The sequence below is a fragment of the Arvicanthis niloticus genome, chromosome 6, assembly GCF_011762505.2.
Source record: "Arvicanthis niloticus isolate mArvNil1 chromosome 6, mArvNil1.pat.X, whole genome shotgun sequence".
In the NCBI taxonomy this organism is placed as follows: Eukaryota; Metazoa; Chordata; class Mammalia; order Rodentia; family Muridae; genus Arvicanthis; species Arvicanthis niloticus.
Window position 1 is genome coordinate 37044670 of NC_047663.1, and position 27584 is coordinate 37072253.

Below are 27584 nucleotides of genomic sequence, written 5' to 3' on the forward strand. Positions count from 1 at the left end.
TCACTAAATGTAGCCTAGATACCCAATGTTTGTATGTGTTCAAATAAATGGAAAATACTGTTGTATATGTAGTTAACAGGAAGAAAAGACCAAAGAAATAGTCCCTCTCTGAGATACTGTTTATTTTACAAACTTACCATCTGCTTTATTTGTATGAAGGGTAAACCCTTTTGGTACTCTTTGGCTACTAGCATTGCTAAGTTGTTTGTAAATCTTGAAAGTTAAACACTATGCTCCTAGACCTCTAACAGTAAAAGCTAAGATAAAACAAGACAAGAGAAGGTAAATAGAAAACATTTATATAGACTATGAAATCTTTCAGTATAAGGAATTGCCATCTTACTATTTTATAAATACAAATTCATAAGTATAAATTAAATATCTGTGAATGAAGAGCTGTTTGCTTCAATAGTATCTTAGGGTTTTATTGCTGTGATATAAATTAATATTGCTGTGATATAAATTAAATATCTATATGAATAAAGAACTATTTGCTTCATTGATGTCTTAGGGTTTTATTGCTGTGCTGAGACATGACCACAACAACTCTTACGAAGAAAAACCTTAATTGGGGCTGGTTTACAGTTTAGAGGTTTAGTCCATTATCATCATGGTTCAAAGCATAGAGCATGCAGACAGACATGGTGCTGGTGAAGGAGCTGAGAGTTCTACATCTGAATCCATAGGCAGCAGAAAGAGAGAGCACCATTGGGCCTGGCTTGAGCTTCTGAAACCTCAAAGCCCACCCCCAGTGACACATTTTCTCCAACAAGACCACACCCCATAATAGTGCCACTCCTTATGGGTTTATGGGGACCATTTTCATTTAGACCACCACAGATGGTATCATTGGCCAAAATCCCTCATATTTTTCTGGTCACTTGAGATTAAGAGTAAACTCTTATCTAGAACTTGTTTGCTGAAATAGAGGAAGACTAAATATTGTGCCATTTATTTTCTTTCTGATGCTTGTCTATGATTGAATTACATATGGAACATGCTCATTCCAAATTTTATAGGATAGGAAATAGTAACAGTTACTTTTCATTTTTATAGTGGACCATAGCAAAATATGCTCCCAGGTTTAATGGGTTCCAGCAGCAAGACTCCCAAGAACTTCTGGCTTTCCTCTTGGATGGTCTTCATGAAGATCTCAACCGAGTCCATGAGAAACCGTATGTGGAACTAAAAGACAGTGATGGCCGACCCGACTGGGAAGTAGCTGCAGAGGTTTGTTCATTTTGAATGTCTTTTGTTGTTTTTAAAAAGTCTTGTGTTCTGCCTACTTAGCTGGGCAACTCTTTTTCTTTCTTTCTTTTTTTTTTTTTAATGCCTTTTAGTGGGTAAGCTGGGCAGTGTGTATGTACACAGGTAATGTAGAAAATAGAGATTTGTGTTGGATATCTTACCTCTGTCCCACCTTATTTTGGAGATGGTGTCTCTCAGTGAACTTCACTGCTTTGGCAGACAGGCTAGCCAGCAGGCTCCAGGAATCCCCTGTCTGTACTTCCTAGCACTGTTGTTATAGGTATGCACCAAGACCCTAGGTTAACATAGAGTCTGGTTTTTGTTGGCCAACTGTTCCTGAGTGTGTGCCTGCCCTGGGATATGGTTAACATACCCAGTGTCAATCCATTCAAGATAACTAATTTTGACACTTCTAGTAGTTATCAGCTGCAAATAGCTTTTTGATTGGGGGTTGGATTGTATGCCCTCTTCCCCTTCTCTTTTCTAGGATGTTACTTGGTTTGAACTGGGGCAGGTCTTGTATGTACAGTCAAAAGTTCTGTGACTTTTTATATGCATCTAGCCCTGTTGTGTCTGGAAAACACTGGGTTTGTTGTTGTTGTTGTTGTTGTTGTTGTTGTTGTTGTTGTTGTTGTTGTTAGTTCATCTTTCACCTCTTGAATCTTGTAATCTTCCTGCCCCATCTTCCTCATAGATCCCAGAATCTTGAGGAGATGGTGTGATAAAGACATCCTATTTAATAATGAGCTCTCCAGAGTCTCTTACTCTATACGTGTTGTCTAATTATGAATCTTTGTCTTAATTTTCATCTACACGAAGCTTCTGACAAGGGCTCAGTAAGACACTGATCTATGGGTATAACAGTATATTGGTAGGAGTCATTTTGCTATTTCACTTAATAGAAAATTATAAGTTTTCCTGTAGGGCCTATGACCTATCTATTCTCAGATTCTTAGCCCCATTAACAGTGTCAAGTGTGAGTTTCATCTTACGGAGCAGGCCTTCTGTCCAATCAAAGGTAATTAGTTACTCCCAATTAGTTTGTCCCATTATTGCGTAAGTTGGTATATCTTACAGATGGGTCACTATTATAGCTCACAAGGTTCATAGCTGAGTAAGATTGATATTTACTTTTCCTGTAGTTTTTGTAGTGCCTTCCAACACTGTAAACACAAGTCAATAAAGGTAAAACATACAGTTAAGAACCAGCTCAATTCCTCTATGTTCAGTGACATAAGAATGTGGTATTTCCAGCAACAGGGTCTTACCATCAGGTTGTGGAGGGTAACCAATAACAGTCACAATAACATGTAATGTTTGGGGAAATCTATAGGATAAACTTTGGCCAACAATTCAAAAAGCTATAGCACATTTCCTGGAATTTATTTAGTTTTATTTGGTGATATCTGATAATGTAATTGGAGCTCTCTATGAAACCCTGGCTGTCCTGGAACTTGTTATGTAGACCAGGCTGGCCTCAAACTCACAGAGATCTATCTGCTTGTTCTGCCTCCAGAGTGCTAGGATTAAAGATTAAAGATTAGGATTAAAACCAGCCATGCTCTGCTTGGTTTTGAGTTTCTTATAAAAATAAATGCAATGTTCTGACCACAAATATATGTGGCACAATTTAAATTTGAACAAGAGTGTTCTATGATTAGAGTTTAAATCTAATATATTTATTCAATATTTTTAGATTGTATTGAAAGGCTTATCTTTTGAATTTTGAAAATAAAATTTTATGATTCTTTTCCTTGATAGGCCTGGGACAACCATCTAAGGAGAAATAGATCAATTGTTGTGGACTTGTTCCATGGTCAGCTAAGATCCCAAGTCAAATGCAAGACATGCGGGCACATCAGTGTCCGATTCGACCCTTTTAATTTTTTGTCTTTACCACTACCAATGGACAGTTATATGCATTTAGAAATAACAGGTAGGTCACAGAGTTCTGAAAAACTGATTCATTTTCTTTATTTGGTAGCCTAAATTCATAGTTATGTGTTTGCAATGAATTTTCATAAATATGAGAAGTTATCATGTTAATAATCCACATTAAGGTATTATTTCAGGTTTCAAAGGTTTGGAAGCTGTTGCTGTGATCATTAATGCTTTTCTTAAATTCCAGACATGGAAGAAACTTTGAAAAGCTTGTAAAGCCAATCAGATTTCTTTATCAGATAAACATAAAAAAATTATTGCATTACTCAGTATTATTCCTAAGTTTTATTTTAGTATTTACATAAAAAAATTGTAAGCTTGAATGTTTGCTATTTGCAAGTCAGATTTATCCATTATGTAAGACTTTTATTGTAACCTGTGTTTTACTAATAAAAGGTCTTTTCTTTACTAGTAATTAAATTAGATGGTACTACCCCCATACGATATGGACTAAGACTGAATATGGATGAAAAGTACACAGGTTTGAAAAAGCAGCTGAGTGATCTCTGTGGACTTAAATCAGAACAAATCCTTTTTGCAGAAGTGCATAGTTCTAACATAAAGGTAATATCAATTGCTCTTTCTAGGAAATCTGATTTTATTCTTCAAAGATAGGTTTCTCAATGATTTCAGTTATTATGTTAATATCTTAGTCAATATTCTGTTGCTGGGCTTCCATAGTCCACATTAACCTCAGCACAACTGTCTTCATGTTCCTACTAGTATGGCCCAGTAAGCCCTGCATAAAGTGGTCAACTCTTTCCTAATCGAAAGTCTACATTCCACCAACAAGCAGCATGGTCAGGCTCTACACGCTGGTACCAGCTTCTGACTTAGTGTTTTGTTTTGAAGAGACACCATAACCACAGTAAAACTTATTTTTTTTTTTAAAAAAGCATTTTTGAGGCTTGTTTACAGTTTCAGAGGTTTAGTTCATTGTTATCCTGGCAGGGAGTATGGTGGCATGCAAGCAGATATGTTGCTGAAGAAGTAGCTACAACATGATCGAGAGGCAACAAGAAGAGAGAGTAACAGTGGGCCTGGCTTGGGCTTTTGAAACCTCAAAACCCACCTCCAGTAACCCACTTCCTTCAGCAAGACCACACCTCCTAATCCTTCTCAAGTAGTACTACTCTGTAATGACTAAACGTTCGAATATATAAGCCTGTGAGAGCCGTTCTTACTCAAACCACCACACTTAAATAATCAAGGGAGATATAAAAACAAGGGCCAGTGAGATGGCTGAGTGGATAAAAGCACTTACCCTCAAGTCTGTTGGCCTGAGTTAATTCTCTAGGACCCACCTGGTAGACAGAGAAAACTGACTCCTGAAAGTTGTCCTTTGACTGACATACATGGGCTCACACACACCTAAACCAAGCATGTATGCCTGCCTGCCTGCCTGCCTGCCTGCCTGCCTGCCTGCCTGCCTGCCTGCCTGCCTGCCTGCCTGCCTTCCTTCCTTTCTTCCTTCCTTCCTTTCTTTCTTTCTTTCTTTCTTTCTTTCTTTCTTTCTTTCAAAGGCATTCAACATCACATCTAGATTGTATACCATTTTCTAATCAAGAAATTTGAAAGTGTTGTCTACCAGAATAAATTAAATGATGGTGGCATTTTGAAAGAAGGGAATTATATAAGACTGCTTATATGAAGAGTAGCTATTATAGTATAGTGCTAAGTTTCCTCATCTACTGTCACTAAAATCTTTCTTTGGTTATTTTTTATATTTTAAAAAATGTTATTCCTTTTCAATTTTATTTTAAACTATGTATATGTATGTGTGTCTGTGTGGGGATATATACACTTGAGTAGAGATGCCTTCAGAGCACCCCAGGAACTAGAGTTATCTGATATTGTTTCTGTGAATTAAACCCAGGTTCTTTGAAAAAATATGTGCTCTTAACCACAGAGCTATCTCTCTGGCCCCTTTTCTTTTTGATGTATGGGTCTTTTGCCTACATGTACATCTTTTTATCATGTACATACATATCTGGTGCCTGCAGAGGCCAGAAGATACCCCTGGAATTGGAACTACAAACAGTTGTGAGCTGTCATGTAAGAGCTGAAAATCAAACTTAGGTCATCTGGAGGAGCTGCCAGTATTCTGAGCCATCTCTCTAGCTCCTCCTATATTTATGAATATGTATTTATCATAAATCATCCCTTTACACTAGAAGCCTTTGTTTTAAGCCTCTTACCCAGTCACAGGTCAAGGATTCAGAAAATAAAATACTGCATTGAAACATGTTTATTTTTTCCCTTGTCATTATTCTTTAAACAATTGTCTTTACAACTATTTACATCACATTTTTTTCCATTAAGTATTAGGTAATGGTGATTTAAGTGAAGTGCATAAGCTATATGCAATACTATTTCATTTTGTAATGGACTCACATCTGCAGATAGTGGGAGGTCAGCAGAAGGCATTGAATCTCCTAGAACTGCATGCAGTTCTGGTGTTTGTGAACTACCATGTGAGTGCTGAGGACCAGTTCTGGGTCGTCTGCAAGAGCAAGAGCAGTTGTTCTTAACTGTTGAGCCATCTCTCCAGTCCCTGTTGGCTATGTTTTACTTTTCAAAATGCCAATGAACTATAAATTATTATAAACTCACCTTCTTCCTACTTCAACCTTCCAAGAAGCTATGGTTACAGACTCCTGTCCTCTGAACAGAGCCTCACCAGGTTGACATTTTTGTTATTGTTGGGTTGAGACAGAGTCTCACTCTATATAGCCTGCCTAGCCTGTGTCTCACTATGTAGACCAGCCTGGCCTTGAATTCCAAGAGATCTCCCTTCTCTGCTGGGATTAAAGGTGTAAGGCATCACACACAGGCTGCATTGATTTTTTTTTTAATATTAAATATAAAGAGATTTGTCAGGATTGCAGTTTAGATAGTTGAGGCAAAAGGTAACACTTCAGTCATCTACAGCATACTTCCTTCCTGTGGACAGGGACAAGTGTTCTCTTTGGCAGGAGGTGAATTACACATTATTTAATCCAGCATTCATCTTCAGTTAGCCAAAGAAGATTGATTGTTTTTACTATTGTGGTGGTTCATACCTTTAATCCCAGCAAAAGTAGAAGTAGGCAGATCTCTATGAGCTGGAGGTCATCTTGGTCTGCATGATGAGTTCCAAAGCTACATAATGAGAACTTGTCTCAAAAAAACTGATGTACATCACAGTGATATTTCTATTTTACCTAAAACCTTTTCTTTCTTTCTTGTTTATTTGCTTGTTTTTGTTTTATTTTTCGTTTTTCTTTCTTTCTGTAGAACTTCCCTCAAGACAACCAAAAAGTTCGACTCTCAGTGAGTGGATTTTTGTGTGCATTTGAAATTCCTATTCCTGCATCTCCAGTTTCAGCTTGCAGTCCAATTCAAACAGGTAAGATAGAACTAGAGTTCCTTCTCATGAGTACAGTGTTGAACATTGTTTCCAGGGCCAGCAAAATAGCTCAGCTGATAAAGAGGCTTATAGCCAAGCCTAATGACCTGAGTTTAGACCTTAGGACTCCTAAAGGAGAGAAATGAGTCCTGTAAATTGTTCCTTGAACATGCTTTGGCATGCTGTGGCATGTGCTTATACACACACATATGTGCATATATACATAAATATAGTAAACATTAGTCTAAACGTTAAAATCTTTTTTATATATGTTATGCTCTAAAGAATTTTTAAGGCGAGAAGAAACCTTTGACTCAAGAATTTTCTAAGAATTCTAATAACCATTTGACTCAGATTTTTCTTTTGATTGATGGGAAATCTAAAATTCAGAAACAATTAACGAAGTAGGTAGCTCTAGCTCGTACATATACTATTAACATCCATATCTCTTGTAAACTCTTTGTAATGGCGAAATGGCACAGATGGTATGAAAGGAACCTACTACTAGAAAATATAAACAACAAATTTAGCTAAATAGGAATTTGTCATCCAGTTATTAAACATGCTTTAATATGATTGGTAACTCAGTCCTTTTGGCTTCATATACTTTGTCCTTTATTGTGGTACTAAGTGTCTAACCTAAGGTTTTAGATATGCTAGGCCAGTGTTGTGCCTCTTACCAGCCTGTTGTGTAAGAGTATTTTCCTAAGAAGATGCAAGCAACGTGTACATGTCCTCTTACCCCAAAAAGTAAAATCATGACAGATCAAAAGTAATGACAGCACCAAAGTCCAATTTGGTGAACCAATAAGTTTTTATTGATGTTACTATAGGACCATTGGTGAGGGGTTACTTACAGGAGCAGGGGTGACTCAAAAAAAAAAAAGCAGCTGCATCACCAAGAAGCCCACCCTAGCCCTAGTGAAGATTCAGATCTGTATCCCGAAGCTCTCTGCACAGCTTGAGGCTATTGCCATAGTCTGAGAAATCTCTACACTCAGCAGATTTGCTGTTCAGTCTCCTTCCCCAAACTTACTGCTTCTATAAGGCTGCAAAGGGACCTTCAAGAATCTTACAAGTTTCCACTTTGTCACACAAGTGACATTTTGTTTGTTGCCTGATCTTCTGGGCCTCCCCTTTCCTCTTGGAAGACTGATTCAACTAGGAGGGAAAATGCTAAACAACATAGCCTTTGGTTTTTGAGACAGTGTTATACTGTGTGTCTCAGATTTGCCATGGTCTTACTGTTTAGTCCAAGATATACTCAAATTTATGATCCTCCTCCCTGTCTTCTAAGGGCTGAGACTACAGGTGTAAACTGTTAAGCCCAGGGGTTCTTCCTTGACATCTTATCATTAGGTTGATTCTCCTACTATAAAGTACTTCATAGAAAGTGAAGCTCTTCTCACTGGCACGTAACAATGATGGTGAAGGTGAGTCAGTAGATGATTTCATGTTTTCTATTTAGCACATCACTGTTTAGTGATGTAAACTATCATCTCTATCCTCCAATACAGTTACATAGGCCACTGAGCATTTGAAATGTAGGCAGCTATTTAGACTGTGCCTTATTCACTAAAGCAAAGCATTTTAATCTTAATTTTCATTTAAAAGTTAACAACTGGCTTACAGCCAAACTAGATAGAATGTTTTGAGAGAAATGGAGAGTTGTAAAGGAAAGGAAAGGTCAGATGAATGGTAGAGATGTTTATGCACCACATACTCATGGGATTGTTGCAGAAGCTCTGCTTAACAGTTGCCACAGTTCTTTCTTTGACCTTTAGTCATAAGCATGAGTTATAAAAATAAATTCTAAACTTTAATTTTGCCAATAAATTTAGAATTGTTACTTGTTCTATGCATTCTCTCTGTTCTGAATTAGAAGAGTCAACACTATCAGTGTCCAAGACTCTCACAATACTTGAGAAAAGAGAAAAGATGATAGTGATACAAGGTTATTATACTGTACACATCTCTGAATTTATAGATTGTTCCTCTTCTCCATCTACAAATGGACTATTCACCCTGACTACCAATGGGGATCTGTCTCGACCTATATTCATCCCCAATGGGATGCCAAATACAGTTGTACCATGTGGAACTGAGAAGAACGTCACAAATGGAATAGTGAATGGTCATATGGCACCTCTTCCTGATGACCCCTTTACAGGCTACATCATTGCAGTCCACCGAAAAATGGTTAGTTAAATATTGCACAACTTACTATTGTTGGTCATGTCAACTATTGTTGGTGATATGCACTTATTTTGTCTCTTTCAAGTGTTTCTTGAACATACTCTCATTATATCATATATGCTATCCATATCATATGTGATTGCTGTTATAGGAAATTACATTCCTTACTAAATGCTAAGAAGCAGCAGAATGCTGGGCAAGAGGTGATGCCCACCTGCAATCCTAACACTGGAAAGACTGAGACAGGAGAATTATGAGTTAGAGGCCAGGCTGGGTTCCATAGCAAGTTCCAGGCTAACCCGAGCTAAATATGAAGACTGTGCTTCAAACATACCAAACTAAGAGAGTGCTGGATAGCCAGTACACGCAACTAATGCTTTTCCTAAAATGTATGTTGCACATGTGTTGTGGTAAATATTTAAAAAGCCGTCTCCAGTTCACTGACTGGTTCACCAACTTTCTAGGCTGTAGCATGTTGGGGGCCGACTTTTAGCAGAAAGTGGCTATCAGCTTTGCAGCCATCTTGAGCCATATACCCTGACATGAGATTTAAATTACAATAGCCTACAACAGCTGAGAACACTCCGATAATCTTGGTTTAGATACCTTGAGATTAAAGGTGTGTGAGATTAAAGGTGTGTGACTTAATAGTATACTTAGAAGTATAGAGATCAGAGTTAGAGACAAGACCTAAGGGCATGATTAAAGGTGTAACTTAGAGGCGTGGCTTAGAAGTCAGACTATAAAAGACAGAACCAGAGATCAGAGAATATAGACTGAGATCAGAGACTATAGAGGGATCATCAGAGACGAATCTCAGATTAGGTAGAATCTGCACTCACCCTCGCTCTTGCTGAAACCCGACCTGCAGACCAGAGCAGCAGCTTGGGCTGGGATACAGTGGCCGCCCAAACGTGGGTTGGCCCGGGCCTCAACATTTTGCCTGGGCTGCAACATTTATTTTGGCCGCCCCAACTTGGGGCTAGTGCGGTCCCCAACAGTAGCACCTCTGCCTAGCTCAACCATGTGGCCTCTGGCCACATGCATGCCACAGCTAGAAACGGCCAGCCAGAAACACCAGCCCTGCCACCCACAAGATGCCAGCATGGGAGATGGCTCTGCCAATCTTCCATGCTGCCTCTGCAAGGCTGGGCATTGCCTAGACCATCCTGCTAACCACACGGGCTTGGTACAGATGAGACTCTAATGCTTAGATTATCCAAAGGCTTATATATTTGGTAATGATCAATAACAAGATGCATATACAATCAGAAGTGTAACCCAATACCCAACCTAGATATACCTGCTACCTTTGACTGCTACAGACAAGCAAACATCAGCCACCATGTCCCCCTCTCTCTTTCTCCGTCTCTCCTAGCTCCTCCTCTTCCTTCTCCTCCTCCTCTCTTTACTCCTCCTCTTCCTCTCCTTACTTGTCCCACCTTAGCTCCTCCTACATATCACCCTTCCCGTTAAAATTAAAAAAAAAAAAAAAAAAAAAAAAAACTTTCTCTCAAAATACAATTAGAGCATCACATGTATAGGCTTAGGCTTATACATATACTCACATGAATAGGCTTATACATATACACACATGTATAGGCTTATACATCTCTGCCATGTAAATGTGATGAGTCCCTTTGGAAAATGTTTTATTATTACCATTGTGTGGTTTTTGGAGGACACAAGAATGTTCTTTGACAAGTTTTTTGTAATTCTAAACTAACTCCTCCCATTGAAGGCTAATTTTTAAATTTTTTTAAATTAAAAAACTTGAGGGTGGGACTGTTAATTAAGAGCACTGACTACTCTTCTAGAAGATCTACATATGAATTCTAGTAACCACATTGCAGCTCATGATCTACTTGTAACTCTAGTTCCAGGGGATCCAATACCGTCTTCTGGGCCTCCATGGGTACTGCATGCATTTGCTACACAAACATACATGCGAGAAAAACGCCCATACACATAAAACAAAAATAAATCTTTTGTGGAGGAGTGGGGATGAGAGGTTGATGAGATGTCTTAGTGGTTACAGTACTTGCCAGACAACCATGAGGACCCAGAACCTATGTAAATGCCAGCTGTGGGTCTTGGCCAACTTGTCATTTCAGTTCAGGAGACAGGGAATTCCCAGAGCAAACTGGCTAGCAAGACTGGCTTTATTAGTAAACTCCAGGTTTAATTAAGACAACCTGCCTCAAATCCCAGCACTTGGGGAGTAGAGCCAGGAAGAAGATCTCTGAGTTTGAGGCCATCGTGCTCTACAGAGTGAGTTCCAGGACAGCCAGGGATACACAGAGAAACGCTGTCTCAAAAAAAAAAAAAAAAAAAAAAAAAAAAAAAAAAAAAAAAAAAAAAAGAACCTGCTTCCAAGAACAGGTGTAAGAGTGACCAAAGATTGTTTCCACCATCAACCTTGGGCCTAAATGTGTGTGTATGAAAACTAAGTGATTGGGACATAGTGACAACTTAGAAAGAGGAAAAGAGAATTATGCCTATAATTGCACAAACCATACTGTATCTCTAATTCTGCTACTGGGTAGTTGGTTGAACCCTTTAGGCTTTGATATCAGCATCTTATGAAACAAAAGAGTTAAAGTGACGTACATATTTAATTTAGCACTCAGGCAGAGGCAGGTGAATCTCTCTTAACTTTGAGGCCAGCCTGGTCTACACAGCAAGTTTCAGGCCAGCCATGGCTACATAGTGCGACCCTGTCTCAAAAAAATAGAGTTGGATTGCTAGGTATTTCTAAGAGCCATTAGTTACCCCTGCCACTGTTTATAATTCACTCTTTGGCTAGGGGGGTATTGTTTAGTAGTAGAGTATCTGCCTAGCACCAACAAGTGAGGAGGGAAAAGAACTAATCACACCCTTATTTATTATATTTATTGGCTAAAATATACTACCCTGATCATAAGAAGAACATAAAAGTCATTACATACCTTGAGTTCCAGCCAGCCTTGGCATATATAGTAAGACTCTGGTGTTTGTTTTATTTTTTCTAAAGATTTATTTATTTATTTTATGTATATGAATATACTATTGCTGTCTTCAGATATACCAGAAGAGGGCATCAGATCCCATTACAAATAGTTGTGAGCCACCATGTGGTTGCTGGGAATTGAACTCAGGACCTCTAGAAGAGCAGTCAGTGCTCTTAACTGCTGAGCTATCTCTCCAACCCAACACTCTGTTTAATTAATAAATAAATAAATAAATAAATAAATAAATAAATAAATAAATCAGGCAAGCAAGCAAAAATTTTTGAGGCTGGAGAGATGACTCAGTGCTTAAGAACATTGGCTATGGGCTGTAATGAGATCTGATACCCTCTTCTGGTGTGTCTGAAGACAGCTACAGTGTACTCATATATAATAAATAAATAAATCTTTAAAAAAGAAGAAGAAGAACATTGGCTGCTTGACCATTGTTCAATTCTCAGCACCCACGTGGCAGCTCATACCTGTCTGTAAACAGCAGTGGGCTTCTGACAGATACCCTCACACAGACATACATGCAGGCACAAAAATCAGTGAACAGAAAAGAAAAATAAATTATATATTTTTAAAATGTTTAAAGGGAAATTAGGAAGGAGAAGAAATGATCTTTGTGAAGAAACAAAATTAGTGTGTTTTAAAAAACACAAGTATATTAATTCTTTAATTACATAACAAGAGAAATGAAATTATAAATGATTTACTGTTTTACTTTCCAAGGAGTTATAAAACAAAAACAAAAACAAAGTATGATTTAACAGAAATTCCTTTACAGTCTAGAAACCAGAAGTCTAAAATCAAGGTACCAAGAGACGACTCCCTCCAAGACTCTAGCAGACTCTTTCTTGGCTCCTCTGCATTCTGTTTCTGAGCATCCCTTAGCTTGTGGCTATGTAACTACATTTCCTACCTGTTCATCTGAACTTTCCTTTCTGCCTCTGCCTTTCCCTTACAACAACACTTGCCACTTGATGTCCTTATCATTTGATCTCATTGTAAGACCTTTATCTTGGGGCTGGAGAGATGACTCAGCAGTTAAAAGGTATTTGGTACCTAACACTCATGTCAGTGGCTCACAACCTCCTTTAAGTCCAGCTGCAGGGTATCTAGTGTCCTCTACAGGTACCCAAACATATGTGGCATAGTCACAGAGATACACACGTATACACAAATAAAAATAATATAAACTAACTCGTTTTCAAAAAAAACAAATGAGCTAGGCAGTGTTGGCGCATGCCTTTAATCCCAGCACTTGGGAGGCAGAGGCAGAGTTTGAAGCCAGCCTGGTCTACAGAATGAATTCCAGGACAGCTAAGGCTACACAGAGAAACCCTGTCGGGGTGTTGGGGAAGAAGGAGAGGGGGGGGAGAGAGAGAGAGAGGTAGTGGATGGATGAAAGAATTTGGCGAGGGTGTGTGTGAAGGACTCATAATTATATACGTAAAAACTCTTTGTCAAGTAAGATTGAATTTACCAATTACAGAATTTAGACATAAAGAGATCTTGGTAGCAGATAAGCACCACTTTTTTCTATAAATACTTTAACCATATCTTTTAAACTGTGTATCTAAAACTCTATTACAATACAAATAAACTTTACAAATCACACAGGAAGCATCTATATAGAAAACAATAATAGAAATAGAATAGAAAACTAAAATATTAGCGCTGGAAAAAGTGCTTATTAGTTAAAGACCTATTCTTCTAGAAGATGCAGGTTTAATTCCCAACACCACATGACTATTCATAACCTTCTGGGTTTCAGATGTTTAGCCTTATCTTCTGGCCTCTTTGAGTACCAGGCACAAACATGGTGCCCAGACATACATGCAGGCAAAATCCCCATAACACAGTATTTTTACATTTTTAAAAACAAAGGGGCTGGAGGAATGGCTCAGCAGTTAAGAGCCCTGTCTGCTCTTAGAGAAGACCTGAGTTGGACTCATAACAGACACATGGTGGTCCACAACTGTCTGCAACTCCAATCCCAAGAGATCTTATGCCCTTGTCTGGCCTCCACAGGCACTAGGTCCACTTGTGGCACACATTCATATATGTAGACAAGATAACCAAATAAATAAATAAATAAATGAAATGTTAAACAACTTAGTGATAGTGTCAGAGAGATGGTTCAATGAGGAAAGATGCTTGCCAAGTGACCTAAGAACCACCTCAAGACCACATAAGAGTGAAAAGGGAGGGGCTAGAAAGATGGCTCAGTGGTTAAGAGCACTGATGACTCTTCCAGAGGTCCTGAGTTCAATTCCCAGCATCCAGATGGTAGGTCACAGCCATCTGTAATGGGATCAGATGTCTTCTTCTGGTGTTTCTAAAGACAGCTACAGTGTACCCATATAAATACGTAAATCTTTTTTTTTTTTCTTTTAAAAAAAAAAAGTGAAAAGAGAGGGCTGGAGAAATGGCATGGTTGTTAAGAGTCTATATTGCTCCTGTAGATGACCTGAGTTTATTTCCTAGCACCCATGTCAGGTAACTCACAAGCACCCGTAACTTCAACACCAAGGTATCCTATGCCCTCTTCTGAACTCCAAAGGACACCTAATCTCTTATGTGCACAAACTCACATAGATATATATACATAAAGAAATTTAAAGTTATAAAAGTGGGGAGCTAGATATAGATATATATATACATAAAGAAATTTAAAGTTATAAAAGTGGGGAGCTAGACATAGATATATATACATAAAGAAATTTAAAGTTATAAAAGTGGGGAGCTAGAGAGATGGCTTAAGATAAGAGTGTATATTGCTCTTCTGGAAGATGTGAATTTCATTCCCAGTACCCATGCCAGGCAGTGCACAACTGCCTGTAGCTCCAGCTTCAGGGATCTGACACTTCTGGCCTTTGTAGTTATCTGCACATATGTGGTACACACATGGACACACTCATACACACACACTTCAAAATAAATCAAGTAATAAAGTAGGAGTGATCCGACTCTACAGAGTTGTTCTTTAACCTCTGTGCATATACCATGGCACACCCACACACACTCATGCACACATAATTAAATTTAAAATAGTAGATCAGGTTCTTGCATTAAATGAAAATATTTGAAGATATTAGTTCTCTGCAAACTTAGAAACTTGAACAATTCTAATAAAAAATGCTAAATGTGTGTATGCATTCTTCTTATACTTTTTTCCATTTTGGTTTATGTGTGTGGGTGTTTTGCCTATTTGTATATCTTCACTCCATGTGGATGTGGTGCCCAAAGAGGGTGTTGGCTCCCCCATTTGTGTGCATTCTTGTGTGTATATGACTTTATAAAACCAAGCACCAAGAGAAACTAGAGGAATGGCTCAGCAGTGAAGCATACTTACTGCCCTTGCAAAGACCTTAGGTTCAATTCCTAGCTTCTAGGCTACTCACAACTAACTGTAACTCTATCTCCCTGGGATCCACTGCCCTTTTTGGCCTTCTTGGGGACCAGGCACACGTGTGGTCCACATATATACAGACACTCAAGTACATAAAACACAATTTTTTAAAGAATAAACAAGATGCTCTTAAAGGGTAAAACATAAGTAAAGCTACTAAATTGCAATTTATTTTATAAGCTGACATGTAAGACAATGTGATATTAGTGTGAAATGGGACAAATAATTCAGTGCAATAGAATGTAAAAATCAAAATGAGCCTGTTTTCAAGCCCATGAAACTCTTCAGCCTCAGTCTGCTGAATGCTGAGGTTATAAGTATGATCTACTACCAGGCCCAACTTGAAATAAAATCTTAATTTAAATTATGTATTTTAACTAAGTTTAAATTAATAGTGGCAAAATAGAATACTTAAGAATTAACACACCTGCCGGGCGGTGGTGGCGCACACCTTTAATCCACTTGGGAGGCAGAGGCAGGTGGATTTCTGAGTTCGAGGCCAGCCTGGTCTACAGAGTGAGTTCCAGGACAGCCAGGACTACACAGAGAAACCCTGTCTTGAAAAACCAAAAAAAAAAAAAAAAAAAAAAAAAAAAAAGAATTAACACACCTATAATCCCTTCATTTAAGAGGTAGAGACAGGAAGATCTGGAGTTCAAGGCTATCTTTGGCTACATATTAAGTTGGAAGCCAACCTGGCCTACATGAGACCCTGTGTCAACAATAAGTAAATAGGGCTGGTGAGATGGGTCAGCAGTTGGGAGTGCTTATTGCACAACCATGGGACCGGTGTTTGGATCACAGTACACACATGATAGCTAAGTGTCCTACATACAGCTGTGGCCCCAGCTCTGGGGACAGAGGAGAGTAATGGCAGAAGCAGGAGAATCTGGGACTTGCTGGCTTCCAGCTAGACAGGAAAGCACAGGAGGCATAGGAGAGGACACATGATGCTTCCACCTGTATGTGCCCACACACAAATGTGCACAGACTCACACATATATTCATGCGTAAAGTAATTTAAGTAGAACAGATCTATATTAAGTCAACAGAAATATAATAGCAAAGGACAAATTAAAATTAGTAACAAAATTGATTGACAGCTAAATACAGTTGTATCTGTACTAGGAAGTCTTTTACAAAATGCTCTAGATCAACAGAAGACCAGTCTTGAGAGTTCTGGATGGTTGGGCTTTTTTTTTTTTTTTTTTCCCACAGCTTCTTTCTCCAGTATCCTCCCTTCCTGGTGATTATTTTGGTCAGTGTCACCCTGGTATTCTTTCCAGAGAAATACCAAGTATTAATTATTTAAAAAGAATGAGCTATGCAACTGTACATAGTCTTTACATATGATTCATTGTGTGTGAAATTTATCTGAAATCCTAGTTTAATAGGTAACTCTGAAGTGAACAGTACCTCAAACTTTCAATGGGTCTCCACTTTAAATAATTTTCTCTACTAGTAATGGTGTCATACCTTTAATCTTGGTACTTGGTAGGCAAAGGCAGAAGCAAATGGATTTCTGTAAGTTCAAGGCCAGCCTGATCTACAGAATGAATTCCAGGAGAGCCAGGTCTACACACAGAGAAATCCTGTCTTGAGGGTATAAGGGGGAGGAAATGGGTATAAATACATGTTAATTGGCAGCCTGTCTTATCAGCTCTCTTCTCTTGTCTGTACATATAGATGAGGACAGAACTGTATTTCCTGTCATCTCAGAAGAATCGCCCCAGCCTCTTTGGAATGCCGCTGATTGTTCCATGTACTGTGCATACCCGGAAAAAAGATCTCTATGATGCAGTTTGGATTCAAGTATCTCGATTGGCCAGTCCACTTCCACCTCAAGAAGCTAGCAACCATGCGCAGGATTGGTAAGTTCTGGGGATAAGCTAAGTCCTGTGATTTTTAAACACTAAGAGTAATTTTTATGAATACGTTGTGATTTAAAAAAAAAAAAAAAAGACCTGCCGGGCGGTGGTGGCGCACGCCTTTAATCCCAGCACTTGGGAGGCAGAGGCAGGTGGATTTCAGAGTTCGAGGCCAGCCTGGTCTACAGAGTGAGTTCCAGGACAGCCAAGGCTATACAGAGAAACCCTGTCTCGAAAAAACAAAAACAAAACAAAACAAAAGAAAAAAAACAAAAAACAAAAAAAGACCTGTTTTATTTATCAACTAACCATCCTAGTATCTAATGATTTTTTTTTTCATTTTTTACTCTCACCTAAATTCCTCCTGTTATGCCACAAGTAATATCATTATCTTCTCTTGTTGTAAAAGTCAAAAGTGTGAATTCACCAGGAAATTTAAATCATCTCAGTCCTTCTGAAATTTAGAATGGGAGTGACATATCTAGATATGAACTCTGAAAAAGACTTGTGCCATAACATGATTCAGTTGGGATGTGTCCATACTGTACCTTTTCAATAGGAAGTATCATAAACCTAGCAGATAGTGAACCTTTTTCTGCTTTTTTGCACTCTTTCTACTACCATTCTATGAGATCAATATTCACTTTGAGTAATCATTGAGACTTGGTGTCATCTATCAAAGTTGAATTGCAGCTCTATTTTATTTTATTTTAATTTTATTTTTTGCTATTGCAGCAATGAAAAATTAGCTTCTGTAATAACAGAGTTGAGAAAAGTTATGTTCCTTATGATGGAGAAATTTTGATATTAGGATACAAGGTTAAGGTGTGTCTTCAGCCTGTGAATAATTCATAAGCAAAATAGGCATGGCATTTGGGTAGGGTTCAAATTTGAATTAAGGGACTTGTGGGTGAGACTTTTCCCTGGATTGCTCCTGACCTGGGTATGGGTTTTTGAGGAAAAGGATAGCTTTCCAGCATGGGCAGTGGTTTGTAAGTGATCATGTTCTTTTGTGAAATGAGGAACTCAAGAAGGGGCAGGTTTTAGCAAGGACAGGAATCAGATTAAATTCAAGATAGCTGTTTTGCATGTGGGAAGTGAATTTAAATGTCTTATATGGAGATACAGGTGTCACCAACAAGTAGATGTATAAAGCCCTAAGATGAGGGACTATCACTTAAGATCGTAAATGTTACATAGAAAACCATCCAAGACATAATTTGTGGTGTTTCAACATTAGAGGTTAAGAGAGGGAGGGAAAGGAAGCATCCAGTAATGGTCTGGTCGTTCAAGACTAAATGGCTGAACACCTTTAATTCCAACATTCAAAAGGCAGAAACAGAAGGATCTGTGAGTTCAAGGCCAGTCTAGTCTGTATAGCTAGTTCCAGGAAAGCTGGGACTACATAAAGAAACACTGTCTCAAAATAAGCAAACAATCAAAAGGAATAAATGGTTAACCAAAAGAAAATGACCAGTTGTTCGAAGTCAGAGAGACCCAATAAGAAAAAGACTGAACACTGCCCACTGTGTTATTTCCACTGAACAAGAGTAAAGACCACCAACCCAAAAAATTTTAATTGAATTATACAAGCTTTATTTTCGGTCAGACAGGGTTATCTCCCTAAGGTGGAATTTGAGAACATAGCGTCAAACACAGGAGAATGTAGAGTTTATATTAACACTAAAACTGCAAGAGTGGGAGTTTTCAAGGGTTGGGAGATTTCAGGAGGAATTTTGGTTATATAGGAAATTGGCTAAACATTTTGAAAGTATTTGGCAGAGCATCTGCCTGTCTCTGCCCTTCAAGTACTGGGCTTAAATTAAAGGCATGTGCCACTATACACCTGAATAGCTTTACTCTTCAAGAGTTTCTGTAAGAAAATATAGAGAAACAAAAAAACAGAGAAACAGGATCTAGGGGAGTTGAAGGGCTTTAACTACAAATACTATGCTAACTAGAGTTTAAAGGGAAGGTTTATTTTGGCTCATACTTCTGAGTTAGTCTTAGTCTGTGGTCAGTGGCCTTGATGCTTTGCACCTCCTGTGGTATACCTTGATGGAGAGTGTGCAGTTGAACAACCTGCTTACTTCAGTGTGGCCAAGAAACAGGAGAAAAAAAAGGACCAAGATCCCAATATCCACTTCAGGATGTGTGGCCCAACTTGTTCTTCTAGGCCCAGACTCCTAAAGGTTCCTTTGTTGTTCAATAGTGCCATAGCCTGGGAACTAGACCTTTAATATATGGTTCATTAAAGGACTTTGAACATCTCATATGAAGCTAAGCCTTGTGGCTCATTCCCATGACTCCAGCTGCTCCCCAGGCTGAGGCAATAGGATAACAGTCTTAAGACCTTCCTCTGCTGGGTGAATTTATAGCTAGCCTGGGCAATTTAGTATGAGACCCTATATTCAGATAAAAATGAAAGGAGACCTAAAGATATATCTCAGTGATCTGGTGGCAGCCTAGCAGGCACAGTAGTCTGGGTATAATCCCTACTGTTGAAAACTGTATCCAACTGTAGCAGGAGGGATAGGATTATCTTAGCTTAATTTCTTCTTCGTCCTCTGTTAGGGTGCTCCAAGATCATAATTTTATTCCTATCTTTGGATGCTTAGATGCCTTGATTTGTTGCTCACTTGCTTTGAATGTGCTAATGGACAATAAAGTCCATCAGTAGTCATTTGGGTTATACAAAAAGAGTTCCTGTACCAGACACTCAGGAGATAGAGAAGCTTGAAAAACAAAACAAAATAAAAAAGAAGGAAGGAAGGGAGGGAAAGAGAGAGAGAGAGAGAGAGGGAGGGAGGGAGGGAGGGAGGGAGGGAGGAAGGAAGGAAGGAAGGAAGGAAGGAAGGAAGGAAGGAAGGAAGGAAGGAAGAAAGAAATTGGACTACCAAGGACTTCTGGGTGGGTTGAAGATGTAACTCAGTTGGGAAAGAGTCTTCCTGGGATACAAAAGACCCAGGGTTCACTCCATGCCATTACTTAAACCAGGTGTAGTGGTGCACACCTGTAATCTCAGCAGGGGCTCACTGCTGTGAAAAGTAAATCTTCCTCAGTATAACTTCAACAGCTCTCAAACCAGAAATGCTTCTTAGGCTTTGGTGTGTTTCTTCTTCCAGTGATGACAGCATGGGCTATCAGTATCCATTCACTCTCCGCGTTGTGCAGAAAGATGGAAACTCCTGTGCCTGGTGTCCATGGTATAGGTAAAGTCACCTGTAAAACCCGTCTCATAGTTTCAAACATAATACTTTTTAATACGATTCCTTGAATTTAGAATATAATCATGAACACTAAGAAGCTTGATATAAATGTGAGAATTTTTCATCTCTTCTTTGTGAAATCCGGAGTACAAATTTGTTTTCAGGCATGTAATTTTACAGATTACATTCTACCCCAAATTCATAATCCATAATAAGCATTTTTATTCTAAACTTTGTTTTGTTTCTCTCATCCTTTCTTCCTCTCTCCCTCCCTCTCTCCCTTTCTTTCTCTTTCTTCCTCTTTCTCTCTCTCTCTCTCTCTCTCTCTCTCTCTCTCTTTCTTTCTTTCTTTCTTTCTTGTCCTTTTTAAATAGAGTCCCATTTGTGTTGGATCTCACACTCCAGTGCTCAGCCTCCTGAGCATTATGGCTTCAGTCGTGTACACATGAGCCAACAGAACATAATCTGTTCACTAACCTGACTGGTAATCTGTCCTGAGGTTTTACAAGTCTTTGATATGGGTCATTGCAGTTACAGTAGGGACAGTACCTGATAGTCCTAAAGTCAGCTTTTAGAAAGCTGTAATAGGAGCCGGGCGGTGGTGGCGCACGCCTTTAATCCCAGCACTTGGGAGGCAGAGGCAGGCGGATTTCTGAGTTCGAGGCCAGCCTGGTCTACAGAGTGAGTTCCAGGACAGCCAGGACTACACAGAGAAACCCTGTCTCGAAAAACCAAAAAAAAAGAAAAGAAAAGAAAGCTGTAATAGAGATAACAACAAGCGAAGGGGAATAGCCATTAGAGCCATGACTGTGTCTTGTCCTTGTACCTGCCTCCATAGATTTGTATACATATTTACTTAAGGGTTATCTTACAAGAGATAAGCATTGTTAGATCACTCATCTTACAATATTATGGAAATGAATTTATCATTTCTTTCAACTAAGTTTATATCAAATACCAGCTAGTTTCTGTATCATTTTACTTGCCATGAAACTCATATCTTTCTATATATTAACAACTGTTAAGTGCTTTATAAAACCAAAGACTTAGCCAGGCGGTAGTGGTGCACGCCTTTAATCCCAGCACTTGGGAGGCAGAGGCAGGCGGATTTCTGAGTTCCAGGCCAGCCTGGTCTACAGAGTGAGTTCCAGGACAGCCAGGGCTATACAGAGAAACCCTGTCTCTAAAAACAAAACAAAACAAAACAAAGACTTAACATTATAAACATGATTCTTGAAATTCTTAAATTATGTGACTGTATCTATCAGATTCTGAAGCTAGAATTTGACAAATATGAAGCCAAGAGAGTATTTCTAATTAAGAACATTTTAATTCCTTATTATTTATTCCTCTGTGACTGCTTTCCCCTTTTAGATTTTGCAGAGGCTGTAAAATCGATTGTGGAGAAGACAGAGCTTTCATTGGAAATGCCTGTATTGCTGTGGATTGGGACCCTACAGCCCTTCACCTTCGCTATCAAACATCACAGGAAAGAGTGAGTGCTGGGGGTGGCCATAAGGTGTTGGGTTTTATATGGGAAGTGTTCCCCAGTTTAACTGTATCATAACAAACTAAAGTCATAAATATAGCTAATTACATTCTCTGTGGTACTTGATATACTGACATGTTTGCTTGACTCCCTGCTCCCCACCCCCAACTTCTAGAGTCAGTTGTATTAGGATATTAAATTTCAGAAATATTAATAACAAAACTTGGAACAAAATGGCTCAACAGTTAGGAACACTTCTAATCTTGGAGAAGACCTGGGTTTGGTTTCCAGTACCACATGCCAGCTAATAGCAGGAGTTTGCAACTCTTGTTCCAGAAAGTCCACTACATTCTTCTGGCTTCCAAGGGCACTGCATGCACACAGTATACAGCCCCACATGCCAACCAAACCATTTCACGTAAACAAATCTTTTTTTTAAAAAATTAAGATTTTAAAAGGACATTTCAGAGGCAGAAAGATGGCTCAGCAGTTAAGAGTATTTGCAGCACTCATAGAGAACCTGGATTCAGTTTCAGCACACACATCAGATGGTTTACAACCCCTTTGTAACCCCAACTTCAGTGGATCCAGTGCTCTCTTATGGCCTCTGCACAGATACTCACGTAGAGAAATACACAGAACACATAAATAAATAATTTTAAATATCAGTATCTTTTTAGAATTTTAGGTAATGCATATCTGTAATTCCACTGGTCATGATCAAACCTCTATATTAAATTCCCAGCATCTAAAAAGAAAAGGAAAACCCAAAAAGAATTTAGTGGAGATGTAAAAAAATCAAAGGGGTTTCTAATGCATTGTACTGAGTTTATTATATGCGTCTTAACTTGTCAGAAATTTATTTATAAAAAGTATTTTCTTTAGGTAAGTTAAATAGTAACTTTTGAGACAAGATTTAGGTAAGTTAATAGTAACTAACTTTTCTGGCTCTTTATTTTTATTACATTTATTTATTATTTCTTGGTGGGGCATATACATGTAGATGTCAGAGAACATCTTGAGAGAACAACTTTCTCCTGCCATGTGAGTCTCGGGGTCAAACTCAGATCCCGATTATTGGCAGCAAGCCCCTTTATTTTCTGAGCCATCTCACCAGCTTTACTTTTCTGACTTTTTATGCTGTTTAAGAATGGGAGGACTACCAGTTCCAAGCCTACTTCCTTGTTTACATTCCCAAACTTATCACCACAAACCCAGTTCTTTGTACCAAGAGTGGATGTACTGTGGGGTTTGGTTTTGTTTGTTTGTTTTGGTTGTTGTTTTGGGGGTTGTTTGTTTGTTTTTGTTTTTCAAAGCAGGGTTTTTTTTGTGTGGCCCTGGCTGTATGTATGTACTTAGAGACAGAGTTTCACTGTGTGGCCCTGGCTGTCCTGGTACTCTCCCTGTAGACCAGACTAGCTTTGATCTCAGAAATTCACCTGCTTCTGCCTCCTGAGTGCTGGGATTAAAGGAATGTACCACCACTGACTGGCATACCATGGACTCTTGCCAAACAAACGGAAAGGTCACTATGCTCAGCTGGGCCAGGTAGTAAACCCCTATAATCCTAGCACTCAAGAGATTGAAGCTGGAAGATCAGGAGTTCAAAGCCTGGATTAAATACACAGCAAGTTCAAGGCCAGCCAGTGTTACATAAAATCTTGTCTCAAAACAGGGGCAGAGGAAGAAAGATACTAGGCTAAAAACTAAGGAAAATGTGAAAAGATATTCTAGGTTGGGCTCCCTATAACAAGGCATTTCAGAACCTTTAACCGTGCTGTCTTTGAAGATAGAAAAGGTCAGCAATGGATAGATTTATAAGTCTCTGTCATCACAGATTATAACAGGACATTGTCCTGACAAGGTCCCTATCATCGATACATTATTTCCCCGTCTGTACCTCTTCCCCTTTTTAACAAGTCTGTTGTGCAATCTGAGAGGCTCTGGAGTGCATCACTTACAGGAAGAGCCCACATACAACCTGTTAACTCTCACTTCCACTTTCAGTGATACAACACAGTGGGAACTCTGGAGCTATTGAGATATCTCGTCTTATTGGGGAATGAAAGCATGACTAATCTGGGCTCTTACTAAATGTGTTTCCTGCCCCTGCTTAGCAGGTCATGTAAGAGTGTGGTACACAATTGGGGTTATTACTCACTTGCATTATAGTTTTTATTTCAGTGATTTCCCATCTAGGAATTTTCCTTGGGAATAGTATTCTGTTCATATGTAGCATTTTTTTTTAAATAGTAAATAATTAGAAATGTGTTTATTCCAATATTAGAAGTATTGTTAAACAAAGTATGATGTATTCTTTATATAAATTATTATGTAGTCACTGAAAATGATTACTGATTTTTTTACTACATAACAAGATACCAGTTTTCTAATTTTATAAAACATTTTTAGTATTTTATTCATTGGTAATTTTATAGATGTTGAGTGCTAAGATTATAGGTGTGTACATCCACCCATGTTTCCTTAGCATATCCACTTTTCCTTAAGGTGACCAGCTCAAAAGATAACCAAGAGAGCTGGCTGGCCACAGTATCACATTCTTAATACCTGCTTTCAGGAAGTTCAAACAGGAAGATCAGGAGTTTGAGGCCACCTGGCTACCTTGTGTGGTCAGTGCCAGCCTGAACTGCATAGCAAGACCCTGTCACAGAGAAACACAAACAGCCTGAGAAACTGTTAGTACATTATTACTATGGATTTTGTTTTCAGAGCCAGTGACCCAAACAAATTATCCTTTTAAGTATAAAAACATACTTTCCCCCTGAAGTTCCTCTTAAATGGTATTCTTTAGACCAGATGGTGATACATTGTTAAACCCTTCATTGCCCAATGAACTCTAACCTTGATAGTTTATTGGTATATTTGACAGCCTGTGACTCAGCTATCTGGTCTGTAGGGAAAAAGTCTCTCCTGAAAACCTGCAATAAATGAAATGGCCAATTTATAATCCAAGCAGCCCAATGTTCCCAAGAGTTTTGGTAAAGCTAACAGATAGGAAATTGCCTTGGGTGAAGATAAGCAGTTCACCTGTGGAAGAGGGGCAGTAAGTAGCTGTGGAACTTTAAGAGGAAGAAGCAGGCTTTGTAGTCCAGGCTCTGCCTTGGAAGAAAAAATTTAGTATTCATATATGAAGCCTTAGATAGCCTTTATATCACTGATGGCATGCCCTTTCCTACCTTCTCATTCATAATAGAGACAAGCAAGTCTCATTTCATCTAATGGTTCTTGATTGCTTGTTGGACTGTAGGCAAGAATATGAGGTTGGGGAGGAAATCCTTGACTGCTGCTATCCTTGATCCTTCTCTCAGTCCTCTGACCTACTTCACCCTCCCACCTTTATGCTCCCTCTCTTTTTGTTTGCACTTAGGATTTTTCTTTATGATGCTAGAGATTGAAGCCAGAGCCCCAAAACACCCTAGGCAAATACTCTGCTGCTGATTTACACTCCCAGCCTTTGCACTGTCTTTTCTTTTCTTTTTTTTTTTTTTTTTTTTTTTTTTTGGTTTTCCGAGACAGGGTTTCTTTGTATAGCCCTGGCTGTCCTGGAACTCACTCTGTAGACCAGGCTGGCCTCAAACTCAGAAATCCACCTGCCTCTGCCTCCCAAGTGCTGGGATTAAAGGCGTGTGCCACCACTGCCCGGCTGTACTGTCTGTACTGTCTTCTTAAACTTTACTCCTTCGTCTTCCAAAGCTTATCATACCGGTAGTCTGGACCCAAAAGTTTTGGCCAGAAATTAAAGGTCATATCAACAAATCCATCATTCTTTTAAGTTTGCTATTCCTTTTATTGCCATCATAGAAAAAAGAACTTCCATTAAACTGAGGTGACTCAGTGGTAGTATGCATTAGGGATTCAATCCACTTTACTCTCCTATACCCCCTCCAAAACAACAGAGTCATGAAACATAATGATAAGTCTGTTACATGCCGATATGCAAATAAGTTTTATATTAGGGTTTAATATCTAGTATATTGTTTTCTCATGATGAGGTTTTCTGGGTCTTTTCTTTCTTTTTTGAGGATTTTTTTCATTTTTTATGTGTATTGGTGGTTTGTTTGCATGTATGTCTGTGTGAGGGTGTCAGAGTCCCTTGAACTGGAGTTACAGACAGGTGTAAGCTGCCATGTGGATGCTGGGAATTGAACCCAGGTCCTCTGGAAGAACAGCCAATAATCTTAATCTCTGAGCCATCCCTCTGGCCCCTTCTGGATCTTTTATTTATTTCATCCAGATCTGGCATCAGTATTATTTCCTTTAACTCTGTCACATATGCAGTATTCTAATATTTCTTTCTGCCTAAAATATGCTTGCTTTTACTACTCTTTTCTTGAAGGCTAGTTCACATTTAAACTGTCTTAAATTTCAAAATTGTGAAGCAAACAGATATTTTAACTCTTGTTTTTTTGTTTTTTATTGTTTTCTTATTTTAAGGATTCAGAAAAAATTTTAAGAGAAACCATGCTCAGAGACTGGAGAGGTAGCTCACTTGATAGAGTGCTTCTTTAGGGTTCCTAGAGCCCTGTATACACTTCACCACAGCATAAGATCATGTGTGGTGATACACACCTGTTTTCCCAGGGTTATGGCATACACACTCACCTACTCACCCCAGAAAAAGAACCCATTACAGACAAAAGTAACAGTTACACCAAAGTCCAACTTGGTGAACCATTGAGTTTTTATTAGGGTTACTAACAGGTATGGGTGAGAGAAACGGGTACTGAATTATACAGCTCTACCAGGGCTAGAAAGTGGATAAGAGCATTACTTTCTTCCAGAGGACCCTGGTTTGATTCCCAATACCCACTTGGTGGCTCTACAGGATCTGCCCTCTTCTGACTTCTGGAACTTGCTGCCCAACCTACAGACAGCTGGCTGGGCAGGTCCAAAAAATCTTTTAGCATTTTGGTTGGTCAGAAACTTCTCAGGCAATAGTTTGTACATTGTATACAGCTGGCGTGCAGGACATGGGGGCACTTTGAATCTTGCAGGTTTCGGCTTTTTTTTTTTTTTTTTTAAGAATTTATTTATTTATTTTGTGTAAGTACACTGTAGCTGTCTTCAGACACCCATATGAGGGCATCAGATCTCATTATGGATGGTTGTGAGCCACCATGTGGTTGCTGGGATTTGAACTCATGACCTCTGGAAGAGCAGTCAGTGCTCTTAACCACTGAGCCATCTCACCAGCCCCTGCAGGTTTTGGCTTTATGTGAAGTTTGTTTAACAGCCTACATCTCATGAGCCTCCTGCCCACCTCCTGGAGGGAACATGTGTGAGGAGGGTCTTTTGCCTGCATGTATATATATTTGGCTATGCTTGCAGAGGCCAGAAAAGGGCATCAGACCCCCTTGGACCTAGAATTACAGCTAGTTGTTATACATCATGTGGGTGCTGGAAATTAAACCCAGTTCCTTAGAAAGAGCAGCCAGTACTCTTAATAGCTGAACCATCTCTTTAGTTCCACAAGGAGAATGTTTCAGTTCTGGGGAAATTGCTACACAATCAAACAGGAAGATCAGAAGTTCAAAGTTATCCTCAGTTATATAGTGAATTATGGACCAGCCTGAACTAAATGAGATTCTGTCTCAAAAGAAAAAAAATCTAGTTGTATGAATAGTCATTTAGCCAGGCAGTGGTGCACACGCCTTTATCCCAGCACTTGGGAGGCAGAGGCAGGCCTGGTCTACAGAGTGAGTTCCAGGATAGCCAGAGCTATACAGAGAAACCCTGTCTCAAAACAAACAAACAAACAAACTAGATAGATAGATAGAGTCATTTAATCCAGAATATTACTGAATGTGTGTGTGTGTGTG

General features: G+C 38.9%; 1 protein-coding gene across 1 annotated transcript in view; it reads left to right on the forward strand.

The window, feature by feature from the left end:
• Positions 1–27584, forward strand: part of Usp32 (ubiquitin specific peptidase 32) — a 148257-nt gene that overhangs the window by 112332 nt on the left and 8341 nt on the right. The window contains exons 22-29 of the mRNA XM_034505184.2: positions 1057–1230; positions 3010–3184; positions 3602–3753; positions 6466–6577; positions 8565–8776; positions 16865–17049; positions 20172–20258; positions 21630–21750. Of these exons, the coding sequence (XP_034361075.1) occupies positions 1057–1230; positions 3010–3184; positions 3602–3753; positions 6466–6577; positions 8565–8776; positions 16865–17049; positions 20172–20258; positions 21630–21750 (1218 nt within the window). The remainder of the gene's footprint in view (positions 1–1056; positions 1231–3009; positions 3185–3601; positions 3754–6465; positions 6578–8564; positions 8777–16864; positions 17050–20171; positions 20259–21629; positions 21751–27584) is intronic.